General features: G+C 41.0%; 1 protein-coding gene across 2 annotated transcripts in view; it reads right to left on the bottom strand.

Moving 5' to 3' along the window:
• Positions 1 to 19,834, bottom strand: part of MCF2L2 (MCF.2 cell line derived transforming sequence-like 2) — a 119,561-nt gene that overhangs the window by 37,176 nt on the left and 62,551 nt on the right. For both annotated transcript variants that reach the window (XM_058844220.1, XM_058844221.1), the window contains exons 16-18: positions 5,746 to 5,812; positions 4,471 to 4,586; positions 3,043 to 3,112 (exon numbers count right to left, since the gene is read on the bottom strand). In XM_058844220.1, the coding sequence (XP_058700203.1) occupies positions 3,043 to 3,112; positions 4,471 to 4,586; positions 5,746 to 5,812 (253 nt within the window). The remainder of the gene's footprint in view (positions 1 to 3,042; positions 3,113 to 4,470; positions 4,587 to 5,745; positions 5,813 to 19,834) is intronic.

Here is a 19,834-nt window from a genome sequence, read left to right as displayed (position 1 = left end):
CCACATTTATTTGGACCCTGAGAGCTCTATAATCTCCAGTGCACATGGCATATATACACAGTTAAAATTAACTTTTTGACTGCTGATTTATGAATAATTTTTGCATTCGTCTAGAATTTAGACATTTGAATCTAACTCACAAGTTTCTGGTCAGCTGCTACTGTCCTTTCACAGGCCGATTCCTTTTCTAAAAGCTTCTTTCTCTCTGAATGACTAAATGTCCAACTGCTGGCTCCTATTAAACTATTCCTTTTTATAAGGTTAGCAATATGAATAAGTGAACAGTGGTAATCCACAGTGAATCACTCCTGCCAGATACATCACCTGGCACATTTTTGTAAGCAGTCTGACACACCTTTGGTTCCATCCTGGGCTTTCCTGCCTTGGCTTGGTAAGCTTTCCCTCTTCACAGCCCTTTCTTTGTACAGCAGATCAGCCCAGCATGTCCCTCCTGTTGCTGATAAAGCACCAGAAGACCCATTCTGCAAGGTATTCAGTGCATATTCCTCCTGTCTTTGCAAGCTGTGTAGTCCTTGGGCACACAGAGCTGCAAGTAAGGTCAAGCATCTTGGTGATGGCAAAATAGCTGCCACATGGGAAAGCTGAGCTGGCTCACTTGTAATTTATCTCATATGAAGATCATGCCCCAAAAGAGGTCAGGCAAAGTGAGAGGGAGAACAAGAAAGGCATTTCTGGCTCATCTTTTACCAGATTATGCTTCTGTGTTCCAGGAGACAAAGCCAGAGAGAAGCCAGAGAGACTCCACAGGCTGTTTCTCCCCTCACCTGAGATGAAGGGTTCACATTCACGGTGACAGCTGATCAGGTGGCATTGGTGGAGGTGGAAGAGTGTGTGGGGACATGGCAGAGGAATGATTGGCCAGGAATGGAGAGACTCTGGCACCAGAGTGTCTCACTGCAGCTCTCAGGATACTTTCAAGCAGCTCTGGAATCAGGGTTGAAAAGGCCCAGTGTGATCAGTCAGGGTAAAACTCTTCAAAGTTTGAATCTAAAAAATAACTCTCTGTTTCTAATCATAGGCCTAGGATGTTGTTGTGGCAGGATGGTCACACCCATACAAAGAAGGAGAACCTGCAACAATGTGAGTTTCCTCCCAGAACTCAGCATCACTTGGAACAGCAGCTGCTTCTGTTTCCCCCTGTTGTAGCAAGCACAGTCGTAACTCATGGGCAGCCAGAAGCCACTGCTCAGCAGGAAGGTATAAAAAGCTGCCAAATCATGGGGAACACAAACACACAACCAGACTTTTGTTTGTGCCTCCTAAATGCAGTCCAACAGAAACAACACATTTCTGGACTTTATGTGGCTTCTTCTAAAAACAGAACATAAGGGCAAGTTCTCGAATCAAAGGTGCTACTGTGCGAGCAGAGACATCTCAAGAGAGAACCTTGTGCTTTCTTAGTGTGAAATTTGAAGTAGGGAGAAAGTAAATGCGTGATTTAACCTCTTATTTGATAGATTTAGTGTGGTTTGACCAGGCCACAGAAACTGATGAGCCAAGGCGATGGAGGGACTGGTTTTCTCTCACTTCATACCTGAACCTCAGCTTTAGTGCTGTTTTCATATTGGTAGAATAGTGACAAGAATTTGGCTTAACAGCTGTTTCTACAGAGAGACAAAAGCTACAATATTTAAATGTGGAATTTGAACCTTCTGCAGAATCATAGGAACAATTCTATACCAAGAATTCTTATTTAGCTGCATTCTTTAGGAATATATGCAACACATGGACTATTTTACATTTCCTGGGTTTCAAAGGTCTGCATTCTTCAAAGACTGCTTATCCTCTTTTGCATAATTATTTCACCACAGTATTTTCCTGCCCAGCATTTGAATCCTAGGATAACAACATATGCCTTAGTAGTGTCATTTACTCAAGTTCTAAATGCTTCGTTGTTAAACAGAAAATAATCCAATGGACACATGATCACATTTACACTTGTATGATTCTCTCTGGCCTGACCTGTTTGTAAATTGGAAGCATACTCTTCGCAAGTATCACATGCTCATAATTCCCATTAAGTCTCAGTAATGTGGCAGTGCTCAGCACCTCTGACTGATTCATCCAAATCTGTCTGTATTTAATGTGTGCCCTGGAAAAGCAGCAAATGCTACCTGTAGTATACAGTAGAAGCAGGAGGTACCTTTGACTACAGTGGACAGATTTCCCCATTTCTCATGCCACTTTCATTTCCTGTGCAAAACACAGAGCCTTATTCACACAGTTTTGTCAAACTCTGAAAGCAGTAGCAAACCACCAAAACAGATTTTTTTTTTTTTTATTAGTAGGGCCCCTGAAGGAGTGCTATAAAAACAAGCACCTTTGGTTGTGTTGCAGGAAAGAACTAATGGTCAGGCTGAGTGGGGCTGGAGGTGGAGGAGGGACATCACCGGGAGCTCTCAGAGAGAACTACAGCACTTGGGCACTGAGAGGCACCTCACAGCAGAGGAGAGAATCCCATCTGGTTTGTGCAGAAGTGAAGGAATCCACCTCACAGAATCTTATGGAGCTGGGGGGGGGGCCCATGCAAGGACAGCACAGACTCTGCTGGGACAGTTCTAGGGGACCAAGTGTCCTGAATAGTGCAGAGAAGAGATAAGATAAAGCAGGAACAGGATGTGTTGTCTGCACTCAGAGCAACCTGCTGCAACACCGATACCTCCTCTGCTTATTTACTGCAGGGTGGTGTCAGGGTTACATCAGACTCCTGCTACAGATGTGTCTGATATGAAAAGCATGTCAAACATTTGGATCACTGTTATTTGTTGGGTTTTTTCTTTTAAATGGGACTTAAAATACTTGTAAAACACTGGTAACAGACTTGTTCCCATCAGTAAACCAGGTAAAGGGTGAGATATCAGAATACAAGCTTAGTAACCATGGCTTAATTTGGGAATAGCTGCTTAGAGGAGTTTCCTTCATTAACAAAAGAAAACAGAGTGAAAATATGGGAATAAATCTGTAAGTACTGTAGGATAAGACCATAGATATTCATAGAAACCTGGAAAAGAATATACTTACTCTTTTCAAAAAGCACCGGGCAAGAAGCTCAGGGTTTTCAATGCAATTTTCTATCTCCTTAAGGAAAATCCTATGAGGGAGAAAAAAAGAGCAAAGAGTAATGTAAAATTAAGATTGTTGATTTTACACATATTGTGTGTTAGCTTCTGTGTAGATGCAACTTAAAGCCTTCCTTTTAGTAATATGAGGATCCAATGGGGAAGGTCACAGTTCTGATACACCAAGAAATATATATCCTAGAAAAATGGGATGTAGCTGTTACCTGATTCCCTAAATTACAAATATTATCATATTTTCTCTGCTCACAAGCATCTGCTACATCTGATTCCTCTGGCTGTTGAAATTTCTTTCCAATCTGTAGCCCAAATACCTGCTTTCCACTTGGGTTTTCCACAAGGATTTTTCAGAACAGCTAGAACAGACAGGAATGCTCTATCAGATGCAGTTGATCAATCAGGAAGCAGTGAAAATATGGGATGTAGTCCAAAGGTTTCTGCAGTGACAGTCAATGCACTAAACCTTTAGGGAAAGAAAGGGCTTTGCCTTTAGGGAAATTTGGCTTGCAAAGGGAGAGGAACATCCTTCTCCAAATGGAAGACACAATTTTTGAAAATTATATATAAACTGGAAAATAATTTTTCTACTATTTTTTAACTACTCTGGCATAATATTAAGACTTGCAAAAGAGATTTTTTAAAAATATTTTGTTCAACTTTTTGTTACATTCTACAGGCAATTATTATTCAAAAGAATTCCTAAATTCCTAGTATGGTTATAGCCAGTTGTGCTTAAGCAAGGCTAGGAAAAGCAGGAAATTTGTAGGAGTTGCTCTAAGCTTTGTGTTTTGAAAGCTGATTGCAAGAGGGTAAATCTTGTCCATAACTTGTATTCTGTAGTTATGGGCTCTGGATTTCCTTGTCCACAGTATTGACATGGCTTCTGGAAAGGTTTGTGATCTTATATAAGGGAAAAAAAGAAAAGTGGTATCAAATATATAATGTCTTCTGATCTGATATAAATATGAAAAATATCTGATATCAAATGAAATACAGGACAAATAAGCTGAACACTAAGAAAACTTCCTCACAAAGGTATTTTGCCAGACAGAAAATACCAGGATTTAGTCCTGTGATGTCTACCAGTGTACCAAGAGGTGGTAAAACAGTGACCACAGGGGACATTCAAAATTAATCCTGCCAGAGGAAATCGCTTGTAAATGCACAAAAGGTATAATCTTCACCAAAAAAGATTAAATAGATGACCTTGGAGGGATTCTCTACACATGGGTTTATAGGACACACACAGAGACCAAGTGAGGATAACTTTTCCTGCCACTGTACGTGTGAGCATGACAAAGCACCCGACAGAAAAGGACTGGACATGATGGTGGCACCCAAGGATACAGGACAACCACCAGTTCCCATGTACCTGTTGTGGAAATAGTAGATTTCTGGGAGGTTGCCAAAAAGAATTTCCTTTTTGTTCTGAAGTGCAGATGGAATCAGATGTACTAAATTTGGATTGTCCATTTCTGAAGCGTACCCCTGCAGAGAAGAGTGGGAAACAAAACCAGTGTGTTTTCACCAGGGAAGAAGTACTTGTTCAAGGCACTGGAAAGCTCCAAAGTCCATGTGCTTTTGTTCTCCACAGAGCAAACAAAGCTTCTCCCATGCCTGCTGCTTTGTTGCTCCCATGAATTTCTGATGCTTCTGATTTTCCCCAGAGATTTTACCCTGTAACTGTGCAAACATATTTTTTTGTTTGCAAAAAAGTCACAAGGTCACAAGGTTAATAAAAAATAGATGAAATTATGTGTCTAAGATTCAAAAGCCATTTGGGTCATGTAGGGATGGAGACTGCTAAGATTGACAGACAGATACCTTTCTGCTACCCTGCTTCATTGCACAAGAGTTAGTTTGGATTTATTTGTTGAACCATGGTATTTGGTTTGACAATTTTTTTTGTTTCTTGTAAAAACTGGATTCTGTTTCTTCAATAATAACTTTGAGAGGAGAACATTCTGATTTTAAACTCAGGAGTAATATATCAATTACCAGAGCGGCCAGCTCCCGTGGAACAAATGCAATAAAGAATCAACCACATGTCCTTAAAGTCCCACCCAAATATAAGCATGATTGATCCCTACTCAGCTTCTGTCCTCCCACAGATTAGGGACCTCAGACCTCACACACACTGAGTATGCTGGTATCCTATCAGTTTCAAAAGCTCAAGAATTAAATTTGCAGCATGAGCTGCATTTTTTTTCTGTGTTCAAGGACAACAGGGGATAATAAAGAAGAGCAGGAGGGGCACCTTCCTTTTTCTCAATAATTTTCCAAATGTACATTCACAGGATTTAGTGTCTGACCCCATGGACATCAAAGGTGCTGCTTCTGAGACCTATTGGTAATATTTTGAAAAGACATCATTAACTCCTTCTCCGTCCAGAACTTTCAGAACCATGCAAATTGTCATTCTGTGGGCTTAGGCCACAGAAGGTGCTTTAAGCCTTTTCCTTTAAGTCCTGAGGAAGGATGTTCAAAACATCCTTCCTACTCTCCATCTCCAAGGCTGAGCTATCTTGCCAACACAGCCTGTGTGTTATAAACAGGAGGTGGGAGTGCTCAGCCCATGAAGGATGTGCACCTGCAGTGATGACTTAGAGGTTAAGCACCAAAAAGTAATTTCAGAAGAGTTTCTTACCTCTATTATACTTTGAAGTTCTTCTACATAAACCCGTTCTGTTTCTATCAGCTCATTGATTATGTGGCTGAAAGACAAGAGGGTAGAGAGTCATAGTGTTAACCAAGCACATGTGAAAGAAAAAAAAATTATATTCCTTATATATTCCTGTTTATGCCTTTAACTACACACAAAAACTCTCTGAAGGTCATTTCTCAATTCTTCAATGTTGTGCCTTGTTGATAAGATTAAAAGACCTAAACACATTTTGGACTGCAATTTTTTTTCAGTTAATTTTAAATTTTATCTTGGATTCCTCTGTCATTTTTACATTTGCAAACTGAAAAAAAAAAAAATAAAAATCCCAAGAAGGAAAACAAATAAAGGTTTCTCTTCTAAGAATAACTAATACTCAATAAAATGAAAATATACTTCAGAGCCATGCTAATGTTTCTGCTTTATTTCTTTTATAAAATAAACAAAATCAGTGACTAGACTTCCATCCTTTAATACAATGCAAAACAAGGCAACAGGATGATGTCAGAAGTCTGAAAACATGAAAGTAGATTAGAGTAAAATATTTTTAATACATTTTAGACTTTTCATTTCTATTATTAATTTAATGCTCCTAGGTAACTTGAACACATATATATTGAAGATTCCTGACTTATTTCACAGAAACATGAATGTAACCAATTCACTTTTGGACAAATAACTAATTAGATATTGAAATACAATTGCATTAGATCTCTCATGTTTTTATCCACCAAATGTCCTGTATTATCCAGAAAGTGTTGTCTTTAGTACTGCTATCTGCAAAGTTTTCAGACCAGCTCCTCCAGAGGTTTGAGCAGCAGGAAAGGACAAATACCTGGTGTTCTTCTCCTGGCCTGTGCTTCTCAAGAATCTTTAAGCACAGCTACCTCAAGCCAAAACACATCCTCAGGACGCAAGGGAATAATGTCTAGAGGAACTGGAGTGTGGCCAGCCATAAGCAGCACACAACATGAGGCCAGTAAAGTGTAGGCACCTCTTGGCATCAATACCAGCTCGTGCATTCATCCAGCATCTCCCTGCACACACTGCCTGTGCCTGGTTACCCGGCTCTGTGTCACACAACAGTCACATCATCAGCCAGACCCCCTCTGTGCTTTAGATCATGAGTCACTTCTGTACTGTTGCATCCACTATAAGGGGCTTTCCTCATTCTCCACAACTTATTAGGCTGTCCTTTTTGAGGTTAAAAAACAATTGCACTTCTGATAAAGCCCTGTTTGAATGGTTTGCTCAAGCATTTGAAAATAAAATAGCCACATTGCGGCTTGCAGCTTGAAATGCAAAAGCACTGACTAAAACATTAATAGGCTATTACAATAGATCCACTGGTTCCCTTTGGATTTTCCCAGTCCTTTTTCAAGGAAATGTGGTTTTGTAGGCTAGCTGGGGACCACTTATTCAGGTCTCAAAGGCTATTGCTCCTTTATGGACCACTGCTTGAGAAACATTATAAATACTGAAAAAACTAGCCCTTACCTTCAACTGATGTTTCAAATGTTGTTATAAAATAGCTGGGATTTCATAGCTGTCTTGACATAATGCCTTAAATCGCAGGGTCTAGCACAAGGTAGAGCAATGGGTGTGGGCTGTACCAGTGCTCCCCTGGCTGCACTCAGGTCCCATTGGCTATTCTTGCACTGGCTGTGGGCTCCTGGTGACTTTCTCTGTTCCCCCTCAGGTGTCCTCAGTTTGGGGACAAAATGTGTCCCCAAAATGTTCCACTGCTGATTGTGCCAGGACTGGAGTTCCGTGACTGTCATGGGCCATGAGGGGAACTCAGCACACACCTGCTGCCAGTAACCCATTTAACGAAAATAAGAGGCAACAATTGACAGGATTATTGTCACAGGCAGCTCTTCCCACCCCCTTTTTCCCCTTTGACATGCATGACTAAGAAGTTATTTCTAGGGTAACTGGGATGTGTGAGGTAAAGGGGCAGGGGAGAACTTCCATGCTGTATTGTTCATTCATTTCAGAAAATTTTACAAGAATTTGAGGTTTGCATGGCAGCAGTCCAAACACAACAAAACTCTGAGCTGGCTGAAGTTTATGGGATAGAATAACTCCTCACCAGGATCATTCCCAAGCAAACAGGCCATCTCAGCAGGGGTGGTAAAGCATCAGGCATCTGACCTGAAGGTCAGAATCTGAGAAATCCCTAAGGTCCTATCTATAGGCATCCCTGTTGCTAGTAAAACTTCATTCCACTCCAGTATACTTGCTCCTTCCCCAGTGAAACAAAGAGATTCACCAAACCAGCAGAGTTAGACAAAGGTAGAATACTCTGGTCCCAGTAATACTTGACTCAGTAGCTTTCCTGACACGGAAATAGTGATGTGAAACACTGCTCAGGAGGTCAAGGCCAGCTTTCCCTCTGTGGAGGGAATTAAATGTCTTAGCAGAGGGAGCTCGGCCACCACCAACCTGGCACAGCCCTGTGTATGGCAGAGCCCCTGAATTAGGGGCAGAATTAGGGTGTGTTTGCGGCAGGGATCACACACAGACTCAGTGATACAATGTTGTCAGATGTTCCTCCAGCAAAGGAAACTTCTTGGTATGGAACATAATTACAATGCATTAACTAGCTTGCATTTCGTTGAATGATTGCTCAGGGTTTCTAAGGAAACATTGTGGCCTTGGCTACACCAAGACCACATTTCCCACATGGGGGATTTTACAGAGCTGTCCTTTGGGCAGGTTTTTCTCACTTGACCAGCTGCGATATCCTGTGACCCTGCACTACTAAGATATCACACATTGAGCCACTTTCTGTCACTCCCAGCTCTGAGAAGCTCTGAAGCGCCTGCACGGTATGAATGATAAGAAAGGAGAATGTAATAAGAAAATTATTTCTGCTTTGTCAATAGTGCTGTCTCCAGTAGTCATGCCATGCTGCAGTGAAGAAAAAAAAATATTTCACAGAGGAAGCTCCTCAGCAAGGGTGAGAATGTAGGAGCTGCAGTGGAAAACAAAGCATTGGGAAAAGCCTTGTTTTTAGGCAAGGTTGTAAGTGAAACCTTGAAACTGAGGTAAACTGGCATTAATTATCACTCTTGACTTTTAGAGATGCATTTCTCTATCAGCCCATGCCTTTGCTGGTATTTAGATCAAAGGCAGCTATTTATATCACTTTGGACTGTGCAAATAGCAATTAGTAGTGTTGCTGCTATAAGTATAAACTTACCCTGCACTGTATTGTTTTGTTGCAACAAAACATTGTCAGTAGGTATTTATCTGAGCTGGCTTCTTTGGGTAACTGAGAACACACTTCTAGGAAGGTCCTCACCCCAATGACCATAAAGCAGATGCATATCAGACCATTTCATCTCAGTAACTCTTTCACCTTCCTTCTTCTTTAGTATCAGAAGGAAAAAGAAACATAACTGAATGGTTGGCCAAGATCCCCAGGGGTGTCAGGTAATTCTGCAAGTCTTTCTCACAATAATTTTGGCAGGATGGTTTCTCAGCTGTAATATGTGCTGCCTTAAGAAACCCCATCAAATATAACGAAACACTAAGCAGGAATATTATCTAGAGATTAGCACAGCCTATTAATATCTCCTCTGGCTAAATCTCAATTGCTTTGTCCTCATACAGTTACTATTTGTGCATCCTGCTCCGATGACAATACAAACTAATTCAGGATTTTTGTTTCCATAGCTGTGTTTCTCTAACAAACTCATTGGCCCACCTCCACTCACAGATCCTGTTTCTATGCCAGGATTTGCTACCACACATGCCTGTCCTGATAGGCAGTCTTTTCCCAGAAGAGAACTTAAAGCCATCCATTAAAATTAAATCAGTGAGCTCTTCTGAAAAGAACCCCCAGCATAAATCATAACTGGTGCTCCAAAATTATTCTGTGTTGCAGAAAACCTGACTGCATGACAGGTGTGGAACCAGCAGAAATGGCACTCATGCATGAGCTCTCCATACCTGTCTTACAAAAACACATGGTGCCTAGCAGATGAAACAGGAGTATTTTCAACACCCAGAACAGCAGAAAATAGGTATGTAAGAGCAAAATATTTCATTTAATAAATTAATACAAAACCCACCTCATCATTTTTATAAATGTATCCAATCTAGATAGAGAGGTACTTAAATTGAAAATACTGGTTCTTTTAATACCTGAGGCTTCAAACACAATAGTAAGGACTGAAAGAACCTGTGTGCAGTGCAATGGAAACTTAAACACAGAAAAAATATCAACATTGGGTAGACTTGAACTTAAGGGAAGTCTGAGTAATTTACTGGCTTGCAAATATGAGCACAGTGGTGAAAACCTCCCTGGTCCAGCACTCTGGCTAGTTCTAAGTACTGCAAAATTTCTGTTTCTGAATGTAAATAAAATTTAACAAAACTATATTTTTTTTCAATGGTATCTTCTTTGTAGGTGGTATAAGATGAAAGTCTCACTGTTGCCATTGAAAGAGAATCAGCAATAAATATCACATCCAGTTTTGAATCAGATTAATATAGAAGAATAGAATAGAAGAATTTGAATCACTATAAGAAATTCTAAGACTGGTCAAATCGTAAAATCTCAAAATTATCTCAGTGTTATGGAATGAAAAAAAATGACAGCATGTCAGTGGCTGAACAGAAGAAACTTCCATTCCATCCACATAATTGCATTTAAGAGGATTTTTTTGTTTGTTTCTCACCGTGCTAAAAAGGCCTTTTTCAGTTGAAAAGTATTCTCAACTGAGGTTGTGCAACAGCTCAAATGAAATTTGAGTAATGAGTCAGTTGCTGTGCTTTACCTCCTAAAGTGGAATAAAAGATCATTCTGGACGTAAGAGCATTTGTTTCAACAGAACTTGTTAGTTGATACAGTATTTGTTAGTTGATACAGAAAACAGTTCTGATTTCTCTGACATGTACTCCTTTTTTTTCCTTCTTCTTCCAATGAGAGCAATGCCTTGAAAGAACAACGACTGTTCTTAAAGTACAATTCATGGCTGCAAACCAAGCCCAACCAAGTGACTTTGAGTAGCATAAGGGGCTTAGGTAGTACACTCCACCCCATCTCAAAATTAGTGCCCTTTACTGAAGTTATTGTGATTGCCTGCTGCAATGTCAAAAGGATTTGCTCCAGCTGTTATGGAAGTTCTTCTGAACAGAAGGACTTCATCTTTGTAAGAAATACATTTTACCACCAAAGTCACCATTTATAATATTTTGCTTTGTCTGAAATGATCTGAACTCTTCACATAAAAGGAATTGTCCCACATTCATTGTTCCCAAAACAAATGACCTTGGGGAAATATTTTTATATATCTTAATTAGTTGACCTACATTATAGGAACCAGAGCATAGTTGTTAATGGAGAGGTAAATTAATTAAATCACCTAAAGAAAGGAATAATATGAATAGAGGACTAAAAGTCACACAGGAGTTGTTTCTCATCTCAACTGTGCATCTACACTGAAAAGATGCATCTCTGAACCCAAATTTGAGCTACATTTAGACAATGTGGATGCTACAGACTGGTTCTTGCTGTGGGCCAGAATAACAGACCACATGGCTGTGTACCTGTTCTACCAACTACCCATATTTGTAAACTACCCATCAGGCCCCCCTCATGATTTTGGATTTAATCTTGCAGCTGTACTGTTTCTGTTGGGTAATAAAGATATATTTAGCTCTGTGATATCTCAGCATTGAGTAATCAATTAGCTAAGAGAAGGTGAATAATTTATATACAAAAATAGTGTAACTGCTAAGAGTTATTTGTATTAGGTCACATTCTAGCAGATTGTAGTAGGTTGGTAGTAAATTGAGATCCATAGAAACTACTACAAACACATGCTTGTGAAATACCTTTTGTAACTGAGACACTGCAGGTTAACAGGTTGCTCCCACACTGTGCAGACTTCCATGTAATTTCTTTCATTGCCTGAGATAATGAGTATTTACATGCAGGCCACAGAATTAACTTAATTACTCAGATTTCAGTATTCTTCCTAAGAAATATTACCCGGTCAAAAGAAAACATGATTTCCTAGCACCAGGCAGATCTAATACAGCAACAAACCATATTGCATAAAGGATTTAAAGTGAGGACAGAGGAGGAAGACATAATTCTTCACTACACTTGCTTAAGGATGGATTTGATCTGCTGAAGTGAAACCAGTATGGGTACTTAAGTTTACCAGCCAAGAAAAGAAGCTCACTGCTTTTTAAAATGTGGAAATATAAATATATGCACATATGCATAAAAGTAAAGGTAATTAATATACTAACACTCACATTTACTCTCATACTTGTTTCTAGCTAGTAATGATTAGAACATACCTTATGAATATATATCAGTCATATATATATATATATTTATATGTGTGTGTGTGTGTGTGATACATATATATATGTGTGTATCAGTCACAGATGATATTCAAAAGACAGGGTCTCTGAAATGAAGCACTTTAGATTTTGCATGTCCTACTCATGTGGGAAATTCATGGGGGTTTTGTGTCCTGGCAGTAATTTCTGCCTGGCTGCCTTTTTCAAAAAAGTTGAAAATAGAGCAGGTAAAAAAATCTCTGGCTATGTAATAGTTTCTGACTTCTGAAAAAAAAAAAAATTAACAGCTTTTTTCTATGCCCAGCATGACTTTTAAGACAGCAACTACTTTCAGATTACATGCTGTATGCTTTTTCCGTTCCTTTGTAGACACAATACAACAATATCCAACTACCAGCTGACCTCATTGAGCAAGACATCTGATAAAGGCTGACAATGCTGGATTTTCCCACACAGGGTGGTAAAGTACTTTTTCAATAACAGCAAGTGTTACAGTGGTAAAACCCCAAAACTTTCAGACAGACAAGACCAGCAATATAAAACTCAGAAGTAGGTTAAAGGAAACTTAATGGACACTATTTATACTGAGAATTCATGTTGACTGCTAGAGGCCAGGCTCTAAGTAAACCTAAACCTAAACCATGTCCAGAGCCTCTCTCCAAAATTCTCTGTAATCTCAGGTGGGTATCCTTGCTGGTGGATGTCTTGGTGGGACAGAGAAGGATTGAGGCACATGTGACTGCTCCCTACAGATTCCTCCACCACCCTAATCTCTTACTGCAGAGCACCTCTGATAATTTCTGATTAACGTGTCTCATGCCTGTGGTACTCACCTGTTCCCTTCCTGTCCCTGCCAGGACATTTTGTACCGTACAGAGCCATTTTCCATTGGGATGCAAGAGTTTAACACAGAACTAACGTTTACTTCATGCAAATGGCAACACAAGTTCTACCCTGAAGGACCAACTTCTTCAGGAGGAGAAGAGCACCAATGGTTTTGATTCTTAGGGCAGATATGCCTTTGATAGCTTTGTTCTGCAAGACTTTGTAGAGCTATTTGGGTAGAATGATAGTTAGTTTTATTAGTAAAATTAATAATAATTGATCTTACAAACAGGCCTGAGTTTATGTTGGAGAGGGCTACCAAGGAAGCTCATGTTGCACTTGGAAACGAGAGGATAGGTTTGGTGATGATGCCTCATCCTTTGAGGGTCTGTGTTTCAAGCCCTGGCACAGGCTGCCCAGGGGAGTGGTGAAGTCACCATCCCTGTGAGATATTTAAAAGTTGTGTAGATGTGGCACCTGGGGACATGGTTTAGTGGAGGCTTAAGCAGTGCTGGGGTAACAGCTGGACTTGATGGACTTAAAGGTCCTTTCCAACTGAAATTATTCTATGGTCCTATGATTTCTATCTGAGATATGACGCTAAGGAAACTCTATCATGCAAGATCTGCTTCTTCCTGTAATAGGACACAGCATTGTGCCAGACTCACAGTCTATGGTCCCCCAGCCCAAACTCTAGTGTATCTTGGGCTCTGCTTTTAAATATCCTCAAGAATCAATATTCTTTGGGGCCTGAGAGAAGTAAACTCAGGTGTTAATTACATGACAGCAGCAATGGAACAGGGAGAGAAAATTCTGACAAGCTCAAATGGAGTTTACAAGAGTAACTGGACCACATATGCTTTAGTTAATCTCTTCTTGGCACATCTACATCAGTCAGTAAGTTGTGAACTGCCACAGCTGAGGACAAACATCCCTTTTTTGTGTGTCACACTTCCTCAGCCACAGTAATCTGGGCCAGAGGGGCAGGCAAGGATCCTGCCATCTGCAGCTACCATACCCACCCAGCAGGGACTGGGAATCACAGCTCTCAGCAACATCCCCATCTATTTACTAAGGTGTAGTTTGAGCAACCCTGTCTGCCACACCCAGAAACACTGCTTGCAGAACTTAATGACAAACTTAGAGAAAGAGGGAGAGACACTCTTGAAAGATATTCCAAATTTAGGAAGAAACTTTTGAGAACTGTCAGATAGATTCCAGCTGGAGAATGTGTTCAGAGGGCCACTTTACTCCCTAGGAAACTCAGAGGGAAACTCTCACAATTGCAGATTGCATGAAACTGGAAGGATATTACCCAGCATTTGGATTTCTTACTTTTTTCTCTAAGCAGCTCCTAATGGGAAATGTCCAAGATAATACAATCAGAGAGATATCTAGACTCATCCACGACAGCCATTCCTCCCCTTTTCTCCCCAGAATAGGGAGCTTGGTTTATCAGCCTCAGTGGCTGTTGCAGGTCTTACACAAGCCTTGCCTATGTGGGAAATGCCTTGTTTGCCACTCCAGTGTTTGTAGTTAGAGCTGGGGCTGGGTGCAGCTGCAATGCTGCCTGGCAGAGGAAAGAGCACTGCACCGGGCACGGCTCTTACAGAGGTTGGAGCTCTTGGTGTCCTCTGCCCACACAGGAAGTCTGGCCTGATAAACTACTGAGGGAGCCAGTACAGACAAATAGAATTTAGGCACTTTTACCAAGAAGAGCACGCTCAGGGTCACATTGTTTAGCTCTAAGGCAGGTCAGGTATCATAAAGGCAAGACTGTCCATGCTACTTTGTCCAACATGGCTATTAACCAGGCAACAGTATTTGAAGACAGGTTTGTAATAGCTAGAAATGCAAATAAAGCATCAGTGTCATCCAACTAGAGGCCACAGAGAAAGACCAACAAGTGTATTGAATAATCTGCATATGGACAGGAACTTTGCAGAGTCTACAGAGGAGATGCTGGACAGACAAGTCATGTACGTAAAATTCTTAGAATTCCTTTCTAAACTCATACAAAGAAAGAATGTTCCTGCTGGATGAAAAAATCCACATGAATTTTCAGAAGTGAATACAGAATTCTAAACATGATTACATCATAAATCTTCCAAACCTAGTTATTCTATTCCCAGTTAATGAGCAGCTTGTTAAATGCAGGAAGTCAAGTCAGCAGTGATTTACTGCACGGTGCAATTGATAAATCACAGCTCCATTAAATCACTCACTACACGGGACTGAGTGATCTCCCATCTGCTCTGTCCTGCCTGCTGCTGTCCTGCAAACCGTGCAATTATTTAGATCAGCTCAGTGTGGGTGCAAGTCACTGACATCTGATTAGGCAACATGACGTGCTCTTTGTGCTGCTGTAAATAACAATGTGAAGTGCTCAGCACTCCTTCGTGAGATAATTGACACACAGGAGCTGCATGTTTTTAACTACAGAGTTTAAAAACAGATTCCATTGAAACTGGTGTGAATGTGAAAAGGGAAGGCTTTGGCAGCTGTCTGGAGATTTTTACGCTCTGAGAGGTGTGATAGTTTCTGGTTTGTTTGAGTGGTTTCCCAGCCTGGAGATTGTCATTGCTCTGCCCTTTACAGAAAAAGCAGCAACACCTGAACTGAGGTGGTATAAAATCACACCACTGCCTCTCCTTCTCTTTCTCCTTCCCCATCCATCAGTTTGGCACTGATACCAGGGCTAATTTCCTCTGCTCCTTGGCTTGTGCCTGTGTTACCTGGGATTTCGAGTGTCTTTCACGCAAATACATAAAGGCCAAAGACTGTCAACCTGCCACGTCAGAGCAAAGTCAGGTTTTTATGGAGAGGTGAACAAGCTACAGTTAGGAGAAACAAACATATAAAACTTCAAGTCCACATGTGCTTCTTCAGAGAAGATGTACGCAGTCCTAAGCCAACACAGAGCTGCCTTTCTTTGCATGTGCTCTGTAAACCCTGAGTTGGATCAGGGCTGAGGGGGAGCAGACCTGTAGTCCTGTCCTGGATAGACAGAGGAAGAGGAGGGGGATTGCTGCCCATTGACAATGTGCTTGCAGAAATTTTCAGTGCTTCTCAACTGGAACACACACATTTCTGTGACACAGGAAAAGACAGAAGGTACCTCTGATCCTAATCAGCCCATGAGCCTAAACCAACCATCCAGGATGTGCATGTGGCCAGCTGCATTCCAGGAGCCTGCCCAGAGCCAACAGGCAGCAGAACAACTGCACAGAAAACAAGTTGAGGAATTCCTGGAATTTCTGAAGAGCATTAAAATAACCTTAGTATCCAATAGCAAGCAGGTATGAGAGATAATAGCAGAAGTGACTGCTTAATGCTTTTTGATATTCGATTAAGTGCAAATTTTGTAAGAAAACATACTGAGTGTTTTTTTCAGCTTTTCTCTACCTCCCAGACTCTTTGGGAGCAAGAACCCAAGGACTTCAAGGACTTCAGGAAGCCTCCAGAACACTCAGTCAACTACTGCATTGTAACAATAAGAATTTTTTTTTTCTCCTGTTCATAATAATTTTCCCAGTTCCCAGAAATATTTGGAACTCTAGTAGGAATACATCTCCCCTTGCTATTCTACAGAGATTTCTATCAGCAGCCAGATCTCCCTACATGGCAGCATACACTTCACTTCAAAGATCTTCCCAACCCTTTAGGCTCTAATTAGACTTGTAGCTGCTGGAGCCAATCTGCCCAACAGGGAAACTTCTCTGAAAACAAAGATTTTGTAAAAGTTGAAAGAGATGATGGCAAACAAGAAATGGCTTGTGGCTTCTTGAAATTTCTCTTGCTGACTGAACTTTCATTAAGTCTCGTGAAAGAAAACATTTCCCTGTGCCTATTAATAAAGTCAAGAACATGGTTTGTATTTTAAAATGTAGACTCCAAGTTCTTCCCCTCTACTAGCTGAAAGTTTTCATAAGCCTGGAAATTAGACATACTGTTGGGCTCCTACAGGAGCACTCATCAAAATCACCTTCTTTCAATTGTAACAGAAGTCTTATATTACACTATTTTATGAAATTTATTATATATTCCATTTACACACTGAATGGAAACCTTTGCAATGGATCTTACTTATGCCATGTAAAGGGGGAAAATCATTGACCAGACTGGAAAAGAAAAGGCTTTGGGAAGACCTTTTTATGGGCTTTCAAAATATATAGGGGGCTTATAAGAGAGAGACATTTACCAAAGCCTGTAGTGACAGCACAAGGGGCAATGGTTTTAAACTAGCTGAAGGCAGATTTAGATTAGATATCAGGGAGAAATTCTTCACTGTGTAGGTGGTGAGGCACTGGAACAGGCTGCCCAGAGAAGTTGAGGATTTCTCATCTCTGAAAGTGTTCAAGGCCAGGTTGGATGCAGCTCTAAACAACCTGTTCTAGTGAAAGGTTCCCTGGCCATGGTAGGGGAGTTGAACTACAAGATTTTTGGGTCCATTCCAGCCCATCATTCTATGATTCTAGTATTTATTTCTGCCTCCTGTAGAAGCTCTGTATCTTTGGCCAATAGTTAATGAAATCAGGAAACTTCATTCTTTCCTGCCATACACAGCTCTGATGATTACAAGAAGTACTTGGACGCCGAAGTTTTTAGTAGCACACCCTGAGCTACTAGTATTTTTGACACCAGTCCACACCTAAATTTAGCAATTCCCAGACCTAATGTCAGCACAACTTTGCTATTGCTGATTTAGAATAGGGCTCTGGCACAATATTCTCATTCTGAAAATAGCTTCTAATTCTTTACCCAGGGCATAAGTGCTCCTGCTCTAACCATAAAACCTGATGATTGAGTGATACACTTATTCTCATGTTCAGAGTGATGCACAGACTGATTTGTGGAGGTCCCCAGTCCTTGCTAGATCAATGAAACTAACCCAGATAACAAGATACACTGAATCTAAAGGATTGTTTGATTTAAATAACATCCAAATCTACATTTGGAAGCTGTAATTTTAGGGCAAAAACACCTTCAGGAACACAGGCTGCACACTCCAGGATGTGAATATGCAAAGTGACAACTGGCTGCAGGTGTGCAGAAGTGATCCCAGATGCTCCACAGGTTTCCTCAGTATGTAAAGCAAATCTTATGTGCATGTTCAGAGGACAAGCAGTGAGTCTGGACTGTGTACATGCTTGGAGACTGTTTTGCATGTGTACAGAAATGCTCCACGCATACATGATAGCTAAGGCCAGCCCTTAAACTTGTTGCTCTTTCATTAAAGTCATAAAAAATGATACCTCTGACTCCAAACCCTGGAACTGGTCATTCATGAAGTTAATTTTATCTGAATATAAACGTAGGAGAGGTTACTGAGAATTTAATTCAGAAAGCAGGGATTATGCTGCTTATGTGACATGCCTTGCCTGAGTATAAAACCACCAATGCCTTGCAATTTTCAGCTTATTATTCTGCTGTAATAGACCTGAATGAGAATGAAACACAAATAACACTAACTCCTGCCTATCACCTAACACCTATCACTTCAAGATACACATCGGTGTGCCTGTAAGAGATCTCTGTCAAGGCCATATTGACTACTCACTGAGAACACCAAAACCACATGCAAGGTCTGGGGGCTCATCTCATGTAGAGAGTGAAACTGTGGTCAGAAAGACCTGGAACAGATGTCATACTTCCTTGTTTTCAAAATGAACCACTAACACTGCTCAGCAGTGTCCCAGCCCCTGTTGTGAGGTGGACTAGAAAAATGCTGGGTTTATCAGATCCAAAGCAAATCAACCAGAAAAATATTCCAAATTTACAAGAAATTCAGTTTCCTATCTGATGGGGATTGCCAATATCAGCTTTTTGGATGGAGTTTCTTGATCAGCTTATCCACTACATAACTATAAAGGAACAACTATGCATCTTTGCATGTTCCCAGTCACTCCATCCTGCACCCTTCTTCGCATTTGACAGTGAGTGTACACCAGCATGCACACTCAGGCAAACTGGTGAGCAAGAGGAATTGACCCAACTCAAACCCAACCTCACAAAAAGAAAATAAAAAGTCATAGCAGCTGCTCAATTGCCAGCCCTGTAAAAGGGCTATGAAGGGACTGCATGAGGTGGGTGTGGGCAGAGAGAGCAAAAGGTGCAGCAGTGGCTCTAAATTAGACTGGTTGCGAAACCATTTTCAGAATAGATCTATGAATCAGATTTCCAACCATAAAATCATACCACAGAACACCCTACCAAATAAATTCTTCACAATAACATTTGAACATAAATTGAATAATATCCCAGCAAAGTAGTCAATGCATGTAAGATACTAAGGAAAGCAGGAGATAGGACTCCCATGGATTTGGCCAGTTTGCTATAAGAACAGGCTGCCTACAGCCATTTGTGGAAACGAACTAGAAAGGGTTGCCTTGCTTAAAATTTTGTCCAAAATGCCCAGCTCTGTTATACTTACAGGGAAGGGAAAGTGGAGAGGAGAAAAAAAAAAGGGAAGAGAAAGGGAAAAAAAGGGAAGGGGAAAGGAAAGGGGAAAGGAAAAAAGGGAAGGAAAAATGGGAAGGGAAGGGAAGGGAAGGGAAGGGAAGGGAAGGGAAGGGAAGGGAAGGGAAGGGAAGGGAAGGGAAGGGAAGGGAAGGGAAGGGAAGGGAAGGGAAGGGAAGGGAAGGGAAGGGAAGGGAAGGGAAGGGAAGGGAAGGGAAGGGAAGGGAAGGGAAGGGAAGGGAAGGGAAGGGAAGGGAAGGGAAGGGAAGGGAAGGGAAGGGAAGGGAAGGGAAGGGAAGGGAAGGGAAGGGAAGGGAAGGGAAGGGAAGGGAAGGGAAGGGAAGGGAAGGGAAGGGAAGGGAAGGGAAGGGAAGGGAAGGGAAGGGAAGGGAAGGGAAGGGAAGGGAAGGGAAGGGAAGGGAAATCCATTTTACATTTTGTTTATCAAAAAATAAAATCTATG

The sequence above is a fragment of the Poecile atricapillus genome, chromosome 8 (genome assembly GCF_030490865.1).
Source record: "Poecile atricapillus isolate bPoeAtr1 chromosome 8, bPoeAtr1.hap1, whole genome shotgun sequence".
Lineage (NCBI taxonomy): Eukaryota > Metazoa > Chordata > Aves > Passeriformes > Paridae > Poecile > Poecile atricapillus.
The sequence above is the reverse complement of the archived record's forward strand: the minus strand, read 5'-3'. Positions and strand labels throughout refer to the sequence as shown.